The sequence below is a fragment of the Temnothorax americanus genome, unplaced genomic scaffold (genome assembly GCF_048541705.1).
Source record: "Temnothorax americanus isolate GAGA-0224 unplaced genomic scaffold, ASM4854170v1 Scaffold12, whole genome shotgun sequence".
Taxonomy (NCBI): Eukaryota; Metazoa; Arthropoda; class Insecta; order Hymenoptera; family Formicidae; genus Temnothorax; species Temnothorax americanus.
The window spans coordinates 3,940,808-3,956,173 of NW_027509253.1; the positions used below are offsets into that span (position 1 = coordinate 3,940,808).

A 15,366-nucleotide genomic window follows, 5' to 3' on the forward strand; every position below is an offset into this window, starting at 1 on the left:
AACAAATCTCTTTCCATATCGCGACGGCGCGTTGAAAATCGTGCCTGTGATGCTGCGTTCCCACTATACGCGTCGCGTCACGACGCCGCGTCATGAGTTATCCAATCAAAACGTTTTATTTTATGACGTCATTTCTGACGCAAGATCTTGTCGGAAATGACGTCGTAAAATGAAACGTTTTGATTGGATAACTCTTGACGCGGCGTCGTGACGCGACGCGTATAGTGGGAACGCAGCATGAGAGACTCCGACCGTCAAATTTCCCTAGCGTTTAACGTCGCACAATTGGCGCGACTGCACTCGATCGTCGGGCGTTTAAATTTCAAAACTCAACGTAACGCCAAACGGCTTGGCTCTCCCTCCGCGTGCATCGTTGCGGTGACGAGCGTTCGCTGGTTCGCGTCGATTTTAACACGGTTCTCCTCGTCTCCTCCGCTTTCGCGATCTAAAAAGGATCAGGAGTTTGCCCCCCACGAGTTCCGCGCACGAGCTGACCACGGGGGGACGGACGAAAACGCCAGAACAAAAAGGTCATCCGTGGCAGCGGCGAGACGACTTGAGCGATGTCGGAACGATGTGAGAACAACGTAAGTGACGCGTGTGGCTTTGCTCTCTAAAATTTGCGCTCTAGAAGCTATGACGCTGTGAGGCTCGCGGAAAACAGGTAAAAAAACTCGCAACGATCGTAGATCTACTAACGATGGTTTTCAACAAGAAGGATCTGGGCAAGGCGTTCTCGCCGAGCAAAGCCAGGAAGGCGGCGATCAAGAGGCGGTTGTCGCCCGGCGGTACGGTCAAGCCGAGCACGAGCGGCTCCGCGATGAAGAGCGAGGAGACCTCCGAGATATCGATCAAGGTGATCGTGCGGGTACGCCCGCCCAACGAGCGGGAGCTGCAGGACAACAGCAGGACGATCATCGAGGTGGTGGACGACAAGATGCTGATCTTCGACCCGAAGGAACAGGCGACGCCCTTCTTCTTCCACAATGTGGCGCAGAAGGGTAGGGACATGCTGAAGAAGCAGAACAAGCAGCTGCAGTTTATCTTTGACAGGGTCTTCGACTCGACGTCAGCCAACACCGACGTGTTCGAGGGTAGCACCAAGAGCGTGATCGGTAGCCTTTTGGACGGCTACAATTGCTCGGTGTTCGCCTACGGCGCCACCGGCGCCGGTAAGACTCACACCATGCTGGGTAACAGAGAGGACCCTGGTATCACGTATCGAACCGTGGCGGAGCTGTTCGCCGAGATCGAGAATCAGAGCAAGCATCGCGAATTCAACTTGGGCGTGTCCTATCTCGAGATATACAACGAGAACGTGCAGGACTTGTTGCACAAGTCCGGCCAGTTGCATCTGAGAGAGGACGGTAGATGCGGAGTCGTGGTAGCCGGTTTAGAACCGATCGCTATTCAGAATGCGGACGAATTGCTGTCGCTGTTGGCGGAGGGTAACAAGAATCGCACTCAGCATCCGACGGACGCGAACAAGGAGAGCAGCAGGAGCCACGCGGTTTTTCAGGTGTACATCAAGATAATCAACAAGCTGGACAGCCAGGTGCAGCGAGTCAAGCTGTCTATGATCGACTTGGCGGGATCGGAAAGGGCCTCGGCCACTGGATGCAAAGGTGTTAGGTTTAAGGAAGGCGCTAACATCAACAAATCCTTATTAGCCCTTGGGAACTGCATAAACAATCTAGCGGACGGTATAAAACATATTCCATACAGGGACTCCAAACTTACGAGGCTACTGAAAGATTCGCTCGGTGGTAACTGTCATACCGTCATGATAGCTAATATCGCTCCTTCCAGCCTCACCTACGAGGATACGTACAACACTTTGAGATACGCGAATCGGGCGAAGAAGATCAAATCGTACGCCAAGAAGAACGTGTCCTGCGAGATGCACGTTGCTGGCTATATCAAGATAGTGGAGGAACAGAAGAAGGAGATAGATATTTTGAAGTCGAAATTGGCAGCTTTTGAGAACGGGACGGTGCAGCCGGTCGAGAGCAAGCCGAACGTCGTCATGCTGGACGCGTACAACAAGATGATGAAATTGCACGAGAAGAAGAAGGATTTGATAGAAAGGATGCTGGCTCTGGAGAGCTCCGATAAGATTTTGGCGTGTAGAATACTCTACAAGAGGGACGCGGACGAGAGGCTGCGCAATCTAACGGCGGCCAGCGACGCCCTGTCGCTTGAGGAACAAAACGCCAGCGGAAAGTCGCGCATCAACAAATCTCTGCGTTACTTCCAACGGCAGAGAGAGTCGCTTAAAGCGCAGATGCAGGATACGTGGCAGGAATTGTGCTCGGTCGAGACGGAGATACAGGAAGCGAAGGCTAAACCGCTCGACGAGAATCTGCAGAGTAAACTGTCGTTGGAAATCTCCGAGATCGAGAAATGCTGGATCCCCGTTATGCAACAGCACACGAGGAAGCTCAGCAGTCTCATGCAGTGCGAGAGGCAGTCGATTAACACCATAACGAAAAATATGAGCAACACGTTGCAGAATTACTACAACATGGTGAAGGGCTACGGCACGATGACCGACAAGATGCAGCTGGAGTTCAAAGAGCTGATAAAGTTGCTCGAGGGTTTTCGAAATATCAAATGGTCCGATTCGGATGAGACGAGCAAAGCGGACGATTTCAACGTGATCACGTGTCTGAGCACGGCCGGGTTGGATCCGTTGAACAATGCGATGCCGGCGGTCGCCGCAGCGATACCGGAGATGGACGACGAAGAGGAGCACAATGTTTGCAACGTGAACATCTTGAACTCCACCTTCAGCGCGAATGAAAATATCGACACCAATATCTCCGACATAGCCGACGAAAGCATTAGTTGCGAGAGTAAACCCGCGCCGAGGGACGAATCTGCGCCAGAGACTCAACGGGAAAGAATTGCTACGAAGAACGTGATCAGGAAACGTGTGTTGTCTGACAAGAACAGCGAGCACAGCGGCACACCTTCCAAGCAGACGAAGAGACTGGGAACGAATAACAAGACTGTTGTACAGAATACTGGTCGAGTGGATAAGGAGAACAAACAGAGGCCTATACAAATGAGTGCAAAGAGTATCGCCATTCTAAATAGATTGAAGAGCGATACGTCGTCCAATTTTTCGTCTCTTTCCCGGCACAACAATAGCGACGAGAAAACGGACGTGGCGCTTAAGGCGATACGTAATAAAGAGAGGCGCGGACTAATGACGACCCATCCGTATCAAAAGTCAACGATTGGAAAAAAGTAAGTAACAGAGTATTTAGCACGGTCTAAATTCTTCTCGACATCTTTATGAGAATAGGTCTGTTTATTTTAGCTGAACTTCTTGCACAGTTGATCCTTTCTCTTTTTCTTTCCAACGTGAAATGAAAAAAGAGGAAAAATAAATCGTGCAGGAAGTTCAGCTAAAACGAACAGGCCTAATATTAAGAATTTATCTGTATTATATCCGTATATCCTTTTCCTGTTATAGACCCAATACAGCTCCACCGTCTACTAGAGTTCCATGGTAATATTAGGCAAAAAATTGGTACCTGGACGCAAGATTGAAGAGATGGTGGCCTTACGAACATTGCGTTAAGTAATAAGACTTTTGACAAGATTTTTTTAATAGATACAAGATTTTAAATATAATAAATATTGACTATACGTGCTTAAAGAGGTAAAGTCAAGGATTCTAATAAAATGACTTCTTTTTATGTTATCTATGTATGTTTTTTTTAGCTTAATGCAAGAAAAGATATATATATATATACACACCTGTAATTGTGCAAGCAATATTTCTCTCTTTCTCTGTGTACGTTTAGAAAATGTAAATTTCAAAATTGTAAGCTATATCGTGTATTTTTGTATGATGTAATATCTTTTTAAAGGATTTATTCAAGACTGACGAAACGGTACGGACAAAGTGCGTTCAACAGTCGTGCGTAATCTTCAGTTTATTGTCTTCGGAAATTACATTATTTAATAATTTAATTTATGCAAAACTCCGTGTAATCTCCGTTGCCAAAGAAAAAGAAAGAAAGAGAGAGAGAGAGAGAGTGCATTTATATTCTTAAAATACTCCAAAATGTACCAAACTTATGTTTAAAGATTTACGTCACGTAAGTAAAAATTAATACAAAAGTTGAATTATTAGATTATATATGTACTGACAACAAAAGTGTTCTGCTGTGGGGAATGTCGACTAATTGTATGTATCCTTAAGGAGAGAATAAATTATTTACGGAAATTTTCCTAGAGATCGCTCGTAGATTGCAAAACAACATTGTTCTAATGCACGTAAAAAGTCGAGTGATTATTTTTTCTCCAACTCCTCATTGAGATTTTCCTGGAAAGCACCACGTTTTCATTATACTCTCGTTGTTTGTCACTCAGTTATCATTCAACTTTCGGAATACTCACGTATTCCTGCAAGGCGTACGACACGTGTTTCGGGATCTCCGGCACTCTCAAGTCCGATTGCCGGCCGCTAACTATCGTCGGCAGCATCGATCTCGAACGTTCAAAAAGCGTGGCGAATGATTGCAGTAGAAATGCCAAAAACGCCAGTGACGCCAGCACGGTGATGGGATCAAAAGCGCTGAAATGTACGTCGTTCATCACTATCGACGAACATTGCAACGGTAGGAAAGGCAAGAGGATCATCTGGTGCGATTATTTAGAAGAAAAAAAAATACTTACTGGTGATAATAAGCTGGTAACGTGGAGCCGAATCCACCGTAGTAACTGCGTTGAATCTGTTGCTTGTGCACATTCGGAAAATTCGGGTAAAATGGAAACGATATACTCCTCGGCTCCTTGTACGTATCCGGTAAGTAACACATGGGCGGATTACTGCAAGACGGCGTTTCGCTTGCGGTCCTTTCCAGTCTCGTTGTCTGCATCTCGCATCGAACAATGTCGAACACACCGATGAGCAACGTAATCTTCAACATTTTTATATTTGAGCGGCTATTCAAACTTTTTATATCGGGGGAGGGAGGGGCGCGTTGCGGTACACAGAACGAGATCCCCTCAGCGCATTTTATAAGAGCTATCGTTGAAATGCGCTGATCCAAAAGTTACCGATCGTTAATGTTGCGCGATATTTCGTTGTTGAGACTTTTACTTTACGTCGCGAAGTTAAGGCGACTCGACACGCTCGACGAATATATATACCGAAAAGAAGAGACGATAACGAGCGTTTCCAGTTGACTCTTCGTACGCTCCAATTGTCATCATTTTATTCAAATTGTATAAATTCGAATACTGTTGCGAACAGCATAATCTCGCTATATTTGGCATGTTAGTCGTGACAGGTAACGAGCGTAAAATTGTACACGGCGAATTGAGCTTTCAAGTAGGGCACACCGCTTACGGAAAATTCACGGGGAAAATAGATGACGCTGATTAAAAACGATTAAATCGAGCTCGTGACGCGGTTTAAATTTTATACTCAAGATTCAACTTTATTATCGCATTTGAGATTTAACAAATTTTTAACAGCTTCCTTGTACTTGTTGACCGAATATTGATCCTCGCCGTTGTTTATAAGATCTGACACGGCAATTTTGTATTCCGTTGCGTGCGGAATGGTCTCGTAGTCATAATCGGTCGGCGGTTCCGGCCACTTGTACAGCGTCACTAGGCTCGTACGGCTCTGGCTGGTGTCCCAGTCGAAGTACTCCATGTCCGCCAGCGACTTCTCGGCCTCCCACGGTTCTACCCTCTGCAAGCGAGATCTCGCGTCACTCGCCAAGCTCGTAAATTACGTGCGATTACCTGAATTATCTGTTTATTCGCGTGGTCAAGCTGTCGCTTACCCAAGATTCGTGATACACCGCCGTGAGGAGGTACCGTGCGTATTCCAAGTTTTGCTTTCTGGTCGGACATCTATCAGCCGTGATCGTCATCACATCGGTTTCCGGATTGTACTTGTTTCCCAGTAATCGCAGCAGCTTATCCTTGGCATGGGTATCCAAGTGAAGAGAGGACAGCCTTACTCGCAGACTCACGATCCGAGCGAGCGGATCTCTTATGGTGGGCGAGGAGTAGCAGTAGTCGGACGTGATGAGCTCAACGGGGAAGTGTCTCGCGCATTTCTCCTCGGTCTCCAGACCGGCGGGCCACTCGGTGCAGAATCGCTTCAGCGCCTCGCAATGCCGTCGTATCGCCGGCGGGGTGAGATGCAGGAAGTTGGGTATCTTCAAGAGCTCGGCATTGGCGTACTTGTCGGGCGGCGTGCCCTTCTCCACGTACCCCTGGCGCAACGGCAGCGGCACTGCGGCCGGGTGGAAGGTTCGAGCGCCCGGCCAGACCGACGGCCAGTCCTGGTCGACGGGCATCTCCTTCGTCCTGGGCGGTGGGACATTGATCCGTTGCGACTTACGCTTCTGCTGCGCTACCTTCTTGTACCCCGGATAAAGTTCCAGTACTCGAAATTCTGAAAACGAAGACACGTATGCGTATGTCATCTGTCGCGCAATAGATTGGAACACCGGTGCAACCGGATACCTACGTTCCGATCCGCTCGTCTCCGAGGAGGAGTACGCCGCGAGTAGCCTCGACGCTTTCGGCAAACCTTGCGCGAGGCTCGCCTCGAGTCCACGTTTCAACGACAACATCTTCGTGCGCTTCGTATTACTTTACAGCGAAAACATAATCGCCAATTCTATTTTGGAGAATCCAACTTCGTCCAACCTAACCTAACTCTGATTCAACATAACCTAAAACGTCAAAGGTCTGTTTGTGTTGTCTGCACCTACACCTTTTGCACTTGGACATTTAAAGACACGTTTATTTTCCTATTGGTTAAACGATGGAACCGTCAGGCCGTGATTGGCCAAAAACAAGAATGAGAACCAATCGCGTGCGTTGAATAGCGTGTCGTTTAAGTTTGGACGATCCGCCGTTCAATTATTACATTACGGCGCGCTGTCATCGCTCCGACTCCGCTCCGCATTCCTGGAATGTCTCTCGTATTCGTGGGAACGTCGATGATCGAGCGATACTACTTTTGAGGTTGTTTGAGGTTGGAAAAGCGGACACTTCTTTTGACACATCGAGGCCTCGTGACGTAATGACGGGGAACGTCGATTCGCTCCCGGTTTAGTCATGCCCGTCGCGGGGATCTCGCTGTGAAAGGGGCAACCCGCAAATCATGTGCGACAATATAAGGGGCAACCCGTTCGCCGGGCTGTTCTCCACGGATAACGATGCCGTCTCGTTCTCCTCGGAGCATCGCGCCGTCCGCGGCGACGGCGACGACGACGACGACGCGAGTTGTGCGGAACGGTCGTCGGGCGCGAGCAAGGACGAGCCTGGGATTCCGGTCGAGAACGCGACCGAGACCGCGGATCTCGACGACAAGGTCGACCGACTCATGGCACACGTGTTCGGCTTGACGTTGCGCCGCGCGCAAGACTCTCTGGTGTTCGTCGACGCCAACTCGATCGAGCACGCCGTCTTCGAGCGCCTGATGCTGCCGGATCCCAAACCCAAGGCGCGAGACGTCGACAGCCACGTCGTGCAGACGCAGGTCATAACCTACCTCTACGAGTGCTACTGCCGTTTGAAGCGCTATCAGACGAACGGCGTCGAGGACACCGTGAGAAACGCCTGTCAGATCGTACTGCGAAACGCCAACACGGCCTTGCAGGAGCCAGATTTGTTTCAGTATCAGGAGGTAGTGGACCTTAACACTCTTATGATTGAGGGCCGATTGTTTCAACCTGTTGATAAACTAACTAATAGTTGAATCATATATATGTCTTTGTTTATCATTTACATTAGACGGAGATAGACATATGATTTAACTATTAGTTAGCTTACTAACAGGTTGAAACAACCGGCCCTGAATGATTTCATGATGGAATAGTTTCTAAGAGTGGCAAATTTCTTTTTATGGGTCTGTTTCCTATTGCTGAACTGTCTGCACTTGTGTTCAGAGTCTTATCTTTTCTACTCTACATTGGAAGGGAAAAGATAAACTCTGAACGAGTGCGATCGGTTCAGCAATAGAAAACAGATCCATAGTAAGCGAGATGTACATAATACCTGATGTTAATTGTTGTGCGTTATTTTCAGATTCATAGCCAATTTGTTGCTTTATTTATGAATGACGTTACGTCAGAGTCAGAATTATCGTCGTTCGTCAGTGGCATAGTGGAAGAATTAATAGCGGTGAATCGAGAAAGCGACGTAGAGGATGTAGTTACAAAGTCGTTCTCTCCAGTCCTCGATATTATCCATAAGGAAGCGGTTCAGAGCAATCTCTTTACCTTCTGCAAACAGTGGTTCGCTCTCCTGAATACATTTTCCACCATTGATCCACTGGCAAAGCTAATAATTCGCCATAGTACACCAAAGAATAATCAGGGCTGCGGGTATTCGGACACATTACTGGGCGCGCTCTTCAGCATTAGCTGTTTACCGAAAACGTCCAAAGATCCGTACGATCTTTTCGACAAACCTCTACGGCAAGTACGGCAATTTTTCCTATTAATCGAGTAGTCTTCTTAAGCTGTGCGATTCGCTTTATACATTGTCCAAATATCACAGCCGTATACGATTATGGAGGAGACCATACCGGTAGCCATGGGCAGTCTGAGCGAGGCCCTGCACAAGGTTTTTCATTCCTTGTTGAAATGTTCGACTGAGCTTCGCCATTTGACTTTGCAATGGCTGGGTAACTGCCTCCATGCGAATGCAAATAGAGGAAAACTTTGGAACTCTCACATGGAGATGGGATTGCTGGGAGTGCTGTGCGTGTCGGATGGTTTCATGTTGAACATAGGCAATGTACTGTTACGCCTCTGTCAACCATTTTGCGCTAAATTGAATGACGCCAAAGTACCGAAGATCGATCCCACATACTGTAGCGCGGAGGTTGGTTTTTCAAGAATTTAAGAAACACGGAACGCGGTACTTGTATGCAATTAGTCTTTCGGATGCTAGTTGAAATGCGTCTGAGTAAATGAATGCTTCGGACACAACGAAACTGACACATACGTACAAACATATGCGGTAAATAAATAAGTTTCGATTAGCATTTATTTTATTTGCATTTTTAGGCAAAGGACGAAGCCGAGAGTCTACAACGTGGTATACATATGAAAGGATTGAGCTCCGAGACATGTTTAGTACCAACTCCGGAAGGGGAAAGTCGGCCAACGGCAGATTCATTCGGATTTATAACAGAATGCTTTTTCCTAACACATCGTGCATTAGATCTTGGTTACAGAGTTATTCTGGACAAGTTTTTAAAGTGAGCTAATGATTGATCTTATAATCCTTTGTCAACTGCTCAACGTTGCTTAAACATTATTACTTTCAATTCTACAGAACAAATCAAGATTTGGCTAGGATACAAAGAGCTTACAATGATGCTCGAACTGGTGGCAGTTCAGAGGTGCTAGAACTCATAACGCAACGAATGGAGACCGAAATGACAAAGTATATAAAGCACATTAATGCCATGCACTGTTTTAATTTTGTTTATATTTTTATCATGATTTATGCATATATTTTGACCATAGGCCGGTATTTATAGTCGGATCTTATATTTAAGACCGCCTTAAGTACGATCTTGAGATGTTACGGACCAGTCACAGAGCTGTATTAGCATCTTAAGACTACTTAAGACAGTCTTGAAATAAGATCCGACTATGAATACGGGCTATTGTATCTTATTTTAAATTGTATTTTAAGGTATAATAAAAAGAAAATTCATTCTTTCTAGATATCTAACACTTAAAGCGAGTCTACTGGTGCCGAAAATGTTGGAACACTTGGCGAAATTTCACGCAATGACGGCATTTTGGTTGACACAAGTCAATTTACACATTGTAACCGAAGGGGACAAACAAAATTTTGCGCCGAAAGAATATACACCTGTTACATTCCCGTTATCAGAAACTGTTCCAATTACGCTAAGGTATGTGAAATATACATATACCAAATCGCAATGGAAACGGAATAATAAACGGAATTAATGTAAAAATTGACATCTCCTGAATCCAGATGCATTCCTGAGTTCGTAGTGGAGAATACTATTGGATTCTTGTGTTTCTTACGTCGGTTAAGTCCAAACACGTTCGAGGAGCAGGGTCCGAGTTTTCTGAATCCGATCTTGACGGAGGTAAGTCAAGGTAGAACGAGCTGTACTCTCATCGCGATCGTTAAAGTTATACGTGGTTTCCTTCAGATTATAGTTTTGATGGAGTCCCAGCATCGTCTGTACAATCCGCATCTGCGCGCGCGTTTAGCCGAGAGCCTGGAGGCACTTTTACCGACCGCAGACGAGAACGTTGCTCCAACAACGCCAAACCTAGGAACATTCCATAGGGAACAGCTGTTTCTCACTCATCCGTACAGACAGCAAGTGAGTAAAGTACTGCTTAGGGCTCGTTGTTGAAAAGATGCACGCACAGCTGATTATTTCTCACGCGCTGTTTCATTTATGAACAGATAATTGTCAACTTGCTGTATGTGTTTGTAAGTATCGAGATGACCGGGCAAAGTGTACAATTCGAACAAAAGTTCAACTACCGTCGTCCAATGTACATTGTTATGGATTATTTATGGAAACTTGCCGAGCATCGTAATAACTTTATGTAAGCAGAATTTATAAAATTCAATTGCTGTTTCTTGTTTGATATCTAATATTCGACACCCGACAGATAAAGCATCTTATATAATTGTAATGTATCAGTACGTTAGCTCAAGAAGCAGAAAGCAACATGGAAGCGGTTCAACCACCTTTGTTTCTGCGTTTCATTAATCTGTTGATGAACGATGCTGTATTTCTCTTGGACGAAGCCTTATCAAATATGGCACAGTTGAGACAAATGCTACAAGCTAGGTATTTAAAAAAAAAAAAAAGTCACACGAGATTATTATTTTTTATTATATGTGTGTGTCATATTTCTTAAATGAAACACACTTCTATGAAACACTTTATGATAAATTTGTATTAAGTCGCTTTATTTTCGAACACAAGGGAAAGCGGAGAATGGAATAAATTGCCACCGAATGAACGCGAGCAACAGGCGGCGTATCTTCAGCATATTGGTATGATTGCTCGCTTTGATAATATTCTGGGTAGAAAAACTATACAGACGATAAAAATGTTGACTACCGAAATAAAGTCGATCTTCTGCCATCCAATCATGGTGGACCGTATCGCTTCCATGCTCAATTATTTATTACTGCAACTGGTAGGACCGAATAAAAAAAATCTCAAGGTAATTTTTAGAATCTGTAAATGTTACAATAATCGATAAAAATTATGCTATTGCAATCTCATCTATCTGAAATTTTAGGTAAACGATCAAAAGGAATATGCGTTCAATCCTGCAAATTTGGTGTTAAATATATGCGAGATCTATATTAATCTGAGTAAAAGTGAAAGCTTTACACTCGCCGTGTCTCAAGACGGACGATCTTATAGTCCAGAACTGTTTAAACTGGCGGACAACGTGCTCGGTAAGAGATTTTCTATATATATATATATATACTTTTTTTCTAAAAGGCAGCAGAAAGAATCTAAAAAAATCGTGTGTATATCGTAGTTCGTATCGGTGGTGTGGGAATCTTGGGCGATCTGGATCAATTTGCCAAGAGCGTGGAAGAAGCTGCAAATCAAAAGCGAGAGGAAGATGAGATTTTAACAGATGTTCCCGACGAATTCCTAGATCCAATTATGTCGACTGTTATGACGGATCCGGTTGTTTTGCCATCGTCACAAATAACTATCGATCGTCAGACTATAGCAAGGTATACTGGCACACGAATTATACACAGATACTTTTTAACTTGTATACCGCAATATAAAAATTTTATAAATGTATTTCAGGCATTTGCTGAGCGACCAAACTGATCCTTTTAATCGATCTCCACTTACCATGGATATGGTGAAACCGAATGTTGAACTTCAACGGAAGATACAAGATTGGCTCTCACAGAAAAAACTGGTTGTCGTTAATTACAGTTAAATGGTACACCACGATGGAGCAATGTTGAAATTTACGTACGTAATTTCTAAGACAAATTGTACGTCATCAAAAATGCACAACGACAACCCTACGATTGCTAAAGTTCGGATTCGTGGCGATCATCATTTAGAATCCGTGAAACGAAAAATGCGTATTTTATCGCATTTTATCGCGTTGTTTCATCGAGATTTTACCGCTCGCTGACGTTCGATTCGCCTACGACGGCAAATAAAAGAAAAAAGCAATTTTGTATACATACTGTGCAATGTAATTATGTACAGGGTTATAAACAAGTATAGAATACACAGTTATATATCGTAATAGTTATCGATTAATAAAATGTTATATACATAGGTGGCATATGATTTTAGGAATCACTGCATCAAAAAGGTAATTGTATATTTCATGTACCGTGTAGAATAAAGTGTGTTATTTATGAACATTGTTTGCAATTTTCAAGACTGTGCCGGCATTAATTACCGTAGTTGCATTTTTATTTTTATCCGTTAATAATAACCATCCTTTTTGTGTTCAAGCAGATTTAATTTTTTTTTTTACATTTTGACTAAATATATAAAACTATGTGTAAAACATTTTAACTAAAATAACGAGAATTTATTTTCATAAAAAATATTACATGTCTATAAACATTTTATGAGATCATCAAAGTTTGTGACGAACCATTGCGCGCGTGACTTTACGTTTTCCCTAACTACATTTCCACCGAATCCTGCAAAAAAAATATATTAGTGGTAATAATAAACCCTTTGATTTGCAGTACAACTTCCATCATTACGTTAACATAAGATAGAATGTTTAGAGACAATTCCTCAAGTGAATATACATACCTATAAATGCATCCGCTGGTGGCGAGGCTTCTAAATCTGTTGAGCCGTCGCCGACATGTACGACGATTTTAAAGCCTTTTTCTTTTTTTATAAGACGTACCACTTCTCCTTTGCCACCGCTCTTAGAAGTCGGCTGAGACTCGTCGAACCCAGCGTATTCCCCTATGACATATTTGCGTATCCATGAATGTGCATTGTACGTTTCGGGCTATAAATTCCTAAATGTACAGAAAGCTATAAAAAAATATACTTTGATGCAACCACTTACCCGTAAAAAAAAATTTTAATCTGTTCGCATAAATATTCTCAGGTGGGATGTTAAGCTGCGCAGCGATCGGTGTGATGAGACAGCGGAAACCGCCGGAAACGAGAAACACTTCCTTCCCACGAGCTTGTAAAGCGGACACCAAGTCTTTGATGCCAGCGGTAAATTTTGGTTGATGCGTATTCAGGAACTCTCTCACTTGCGTCAAACTTGGATTTATGATCCCCAGTCTCACAGATAATGATTGCTGAAACGTCATATCACCTTGCATAGCCCGCTTTGTTCTGGAAAACAAAAATGTATCACGACATTTTTGCGTCGGTGAGAGCCTGTGGAATTCAACAATCCGTATCGCGAGCAAAGTCAGATAGAAACATACAACTTAGTGATTTCCTCTCCCTTCCCACAGAAATTGGCGAGCTCGTCGATAGCTTCCTCCGCTATGACCGTGGAATCCACATCGAACGTTACAGCGTCCGCAGTTTTCCATATGTTTTTTATATTCTCCAGGCTTGTCATCTGGAAAACGCATAACAAAATGTCGATAAACAAATTTAGAAAACAAAAAATGAAAAAAAGATAGAAATTAAAAACGAAAGAAGTAAAAAAACAGCTCCGCATTGTTTTTATTACTTTCAGAACGGTCGATCTGTAATTCGAGAAAAGGAAACGGGAAGACGGGATTGTGTGTTTTTCATAGCAGACGATAATTTCCGCCAGAACGTGTCTCGTCCCGCGCGTGACTGCACATCCGGAGCAATTCCGGCAGCTCGTCTTTCCTCTCACGCGAGGTCACGGTGACACGTGTCTCAACGCGGCGACGTCGGTCGTTATCGACGATTGACAATTGCGTATGCGCCAATTGCGACACGCTCGGCTGCTGCGAGTGCCTCGACGAGATAGCAATGACCAGCAACGACTGCCAATGACCGATTATTATTCTTGCGTCATCCGGCAAAAAGCGAAAGATCACGCGTACGTGATTACGTGGGTAGTGTGTGGGTACATACACGAACGAACTATTCGCGTGCAATGTGCACGGAACGCGATCAATCTTACCACCAGAGAAATGCAACAAGACGCAAAACGGACCTGCTGAAATAAATTAACGAGAGGATAAATAGAAAGTGGAGAAAGTATTCCTTGGGAATTCCTAAATCTCATCAATAGAGAGAACTGGTTCAGAGTTATTGGAATGTTTCGAGAGAAGCGGAAGTAGCTGTTCATTAACGATTTAGAGTACACATATTAAATCTTCGATATTTGAAACTGGATCGTCTCCTCGTTTAAATTCCAAGCCAAACGATTGAAAAATCGAGGCTGGATTTTACTCGAGGTGCCGGCCAGCCACGTGGAATGACGAATATAGGAATGAGGCAGATCTCGCGAAGAATGAGAAAATTACCTTGTCGACGCCGCGAGATCGGCAAGCGCAACGGACGGCAACGGCGAACTAGCTCGAGTCAGCCGGGTGCCACTCTGTACTGCAGAAGGAAGTGGAAGCTCCGCGGTGTTGTCTATCACGCGATCGTAAACGTGTTTCGTAAGCCGCGTCTCGTAATCACGGCTAATTGCTCAGCTGGGGGGGCCGCTCGAGCTCGTTAAACCGTTGTTTTTCTCGATTTCTCGCGTTTGCGTTCTCTCCTCAACACGGTCGAGATTCGCTTGCATTTCGACGATAAGATTACGGCCGCTCAGGTTAATCCGCTGATCCGTCTCGTCTGATAGCGTCGCGCGATCGAGCCTCGCTCTTGTTACCGGACTCGGATTTTAAATGCCCCTGTAAGGATCCGTCTCTCTCGTAACTTCTGTAAAATGTGAAAAAACGCCATGCAACCGCAGCTCTTCTCGGAAGAGAAAAAAAATAATAATATAGAAGCAGACTGTAGATGGGACAGGCAGCCACAGGCAGCTTGAAATAGTTGAAATTTCGTCTTTCACGCTGTTTACGAGTTTAACCTCATCCAATTTGTACGTAAGAATTTGTAGATTCAATATATTTTGCAAATTGCAGATTCGATATTTGCAAAAATAAACGACGCAGGTGTTTGAGAATAATTTCAGGAACTTAGGAAGCGCCATGTCGTAAGCATGCGGTAACCTAGCAACCGGGAATATAATCGTAACTTTCTTATTATCGATAATTATCGATCGCATCGATTAATAATTTTGATAAATCTGACCGATTATCGACAGTCGGTAACTGCACAGCCTGACGAGTTTTGGCGTTTTGCGTGTAGATGGCGCGGGTATTGAATTGTGATGGCAG

General features: G+C 44.4%; 5 protein-coding genes across 7 annotated transcripts; 2 read left to right on the top strand and 3 right to left on the bottom strand.

The window, feature by feature from the left end:
- Window positions 1-317: 317 nt before the first annotated feature.
- Window positions 318-4,250, top strand: LOC143893353 (kinesin-like protein KIF18A). Of its 2 annotated transcripts, none has more exons than XM_077398613.1 (3): window positions 318-587; window positions 690-3,252; window positions 3,482-4,250. In XM_077398613.1, the coding sequence occupies exons 2-3, from the start codon at window positions 701-703 to the stop codon at window positions 3,519-3,521; spliced, it is 2,592 nt and encodes an 863-aa protein (XP_077254739.1). In that variant the 5' UTR covers window positions 318-587; window positions 690-700; the 3' UTR covers window positions 3,522-4,250. The 2 variants fall into 2 exon arrangements, with proteins under 2 accessions (XP_077254739.1, XP_077254738.1); XM_077398612.1 differs by having other exon boundaries at window positions 719-3,252.
- Window positions 4,201-5,227, bottom strand: LOC143893358 (uncharacterized). The gene is made up of 3 exons (XM_077398622.1): window positions 4,693-5,227; window positions 4,414-4,591; window positions 4,201-4,339 (listed from the first exon to the last, which is right to left on the bottom strand). The coding sequence occupies exons 1-3, from the start codon at window positions 4,944-4,946 to the stop codon at window positions 4,307-4,309; spliced, it is 465 nt and encodes a 154-aa protein (XP_077254748.1). The 5' UTR covers window positions 4,947-5,227; the 3' UTR covers window positions 4,201-4,306.
- Window positions 5,228-5,432: 205 nt separating this feature from the next.
- Mrps35 (mitochondrial ribosomal protein S35) lies at window positions 5,433-6,731 on the bottom strand. The gene is made up of 3 exons (XM_077398618.1): window positions 6,509-6,731; window positions 5,814-6,433; window positions 5,433-5,719 (listed from the first exon to the last, which is right to left on the bottom strand). Exons 1-3 carry the CDS (start codon window positions 6,612-6,614, stop codon window positions 5,447-5,449), a joined length of 999 nt encoding a protein of 332 aa, XP_077254744.1. The 5' UTR covers window positions 6,615-6,731; the 3' UTR covers window positions 5,433-5,446.
- A 225-nt stretch (window positions 6,732-6,956) lies between these two features.
- Ube4a (Ubiquitination factor E4A) lies at window positions 6,957-12,424 on the top strand. Its single transcript, XM_077398611.1, has 14 exons — window positions 6,957-7,675; window positions 8,077-8,472; window positions 8,551-8,877; window positions 9,063-9,256; window positions 9,334-9,444; window positions 9,731-9,925; window positions 10,012-10,129; window positions 10,196-10,372; window positions 10,459-10,604; window positions 10,703-10,852; window positions 10,991-11,234; window positions 11,313-11,475; window positions 11,562-11,766; window positions 11,846-12,424. The coding sequence occupies exons 1-14, from the start codon at window positions 7,151-7,153 to the stop codon at window positions 11,982-11,984; spliced, it is 3,090 nt and encodes a 1,029-aa protein (XP_077254737.1). The 5' UTR covers window positions 6,957-7,150; the 3' UTR covers window positions 11,985-12,424.
- A 31-nt stretch (window positions 12,425-12,455) lies between these two features.
- Aay (phosphoserine phosphatase) lies at window positions 12,456-15,130 on the bottom strand. Of its 2 annotated transcripts, XM_077398619.1 has the most exons (6): window positions 14,982-15,130; window positions 14,503-14,905; window positions 13,477-13,616; window positions 13,101-13,381; window positions 12,833-12,994; window positions 12,456-12,714 (listed from the first exon to the last, which is right to left on the bottom strand). In XM_077398619.1, exons 3-6 carry the CDS (start codon window positions 13,614-13,616, stop codon window positions 12,626-12,628), a joined length of 672 nt encoding a protein of 223 aa, XP_077254745.1. In that variant the 5' UTR covers window positions 14,503-14,905; window positions 14,982-15,130; the 3' UTR covers window positions 12,456-12,625. The 2 variants fall into 2 exon arrangements, with proteins under 2 accessions (XP_077254745.1, XP_077254746.1); XM_077398620.1 differs by lacking the exons at window positions 14,503-14,905; window positions 14,982-15,130 and adding an exon at window positions 13,731-13,866.
- Window positions 15,131-15,366: the final 236 nt, after the last annotated feature.

What these genes read in the sequence shown, in the direction of transcription:
- Aay (XM_077398619.1), bottom strand. Translation starts at nt 13,616, where the DNA reads ATGACAAGCCTGGAGAATATAAAAAACATATGGAAAACTGCGGACGCT. An exon ending in GGAGAGGAAATCACTAAGTT is followed by an intron (nt 13,382 to 13,476) that starts GTATGTTTCTAT and finishes TTTGTTTTCCAG; the next exon opens with AACAAAGCGGGCTATGCAAG. An exon ending in ATTAAAATTTTTTTTTACGG is followed by an intron (nt 12,995 to 13,100) that starts GTAAGTGGTTGC and finishes AATATGTCATAG; the next exon opens with GGGAATACGCTGGGTTCGAC.
- Ube4a (XM_077398611.1), top strand. Translation starts at nt 7,151, where the DNA reads ATGTGCGACAATATAAGGGGCAACCCGTTCGCCGGGCTGTTCTCCACG. An exon ending in ATTCTGGACAAGTTTTTAAA is followed by an intron (nt 9,257 to 9,333) that starts GTGAGCTAATGA and finishes TCAATTCTACAG; the next exon opens with AACAAATCAAGATTTGGCTA. An exon ending in GATCGTCAGACTATAGCAAG is followed by an intron (nt 11,767 to 11,845) that starts GTATACTGGCAC and finishes AATGTATTTCAG; the next exon opens with GCATTTGCTGAGCGACCAAA.
- LOC143893358 (XM_077398622.1), bottom strand. Translation starts at nt 4,946, where the DNA reads ATGTTGAAGATTACGTTGCTCATCGGTGTGTTCGACATTGTTCGATGC. An exon ending in TTACCAGCTTATTATCACCA is followed by an intron (nt 4,592 to 4,692) that starts GTAAGTATTTTT and finishes CGTACATTTCAG; the next exon opens with CGCTTTTGATCCCATCACCG. An exon ending in CGTACGCCTTGCAGGAATAC is followed by an intron (nt 4,340 to 4,413) that starts GTGAGTATTCCG and finishes GGTGCTTTCCAG; the next exon opens with GAAAATCTCAATGAGGAGTT.
- Mrps35 (XM_077398618.1), bottom strand. Translation starts at nt 6,614, where the DNA reads ATGTTGTCGTTGAAACGTGGACTCGAGGCGAGCCTCGCGCAAGGTTTG. An exon ending in GGAGACGAGCGGATCGGAAC is followed by an intron (nt 6,434 to 6,508) that starts GTAGGTATCCGG and finishes CTTCGTTTTCAG; the next exon opens with AATTTCGAGTACTGGAACTT. An exon ending in CGGTGTATCACGAATCTTGG is followed by an intron (nt 5,720 to 5,813) that starts GTAAGCGACAGC and finishes TCTCGCTTGCAG; the next exon opens with AGGGTAGAACCGTGGGAGGC.
- LOC143893353 (XM_077398612.1), top strand. Translation starts at nt 564, where the DNA reads ATGTCGGAACGATGTGAGAACAAC. An exon ending in CGGAACGATGTGAGAACAAC is followed by an intron (nt 588 to 718) that starts GTAAGTGACGCG and finishes TTCAACAAGAAG; the next exon opens with GATCTGGGCAAGGCGTTCTC. An exon ending in AAGTCAACGATTGGAAAAAA is followed by an intron (nt 3,253 to 3,481) that starts GTAAGTAACAGA and finishes TTCCTGTTATAG; the next exon opens with ACCCAATACAGCTCCACCGT.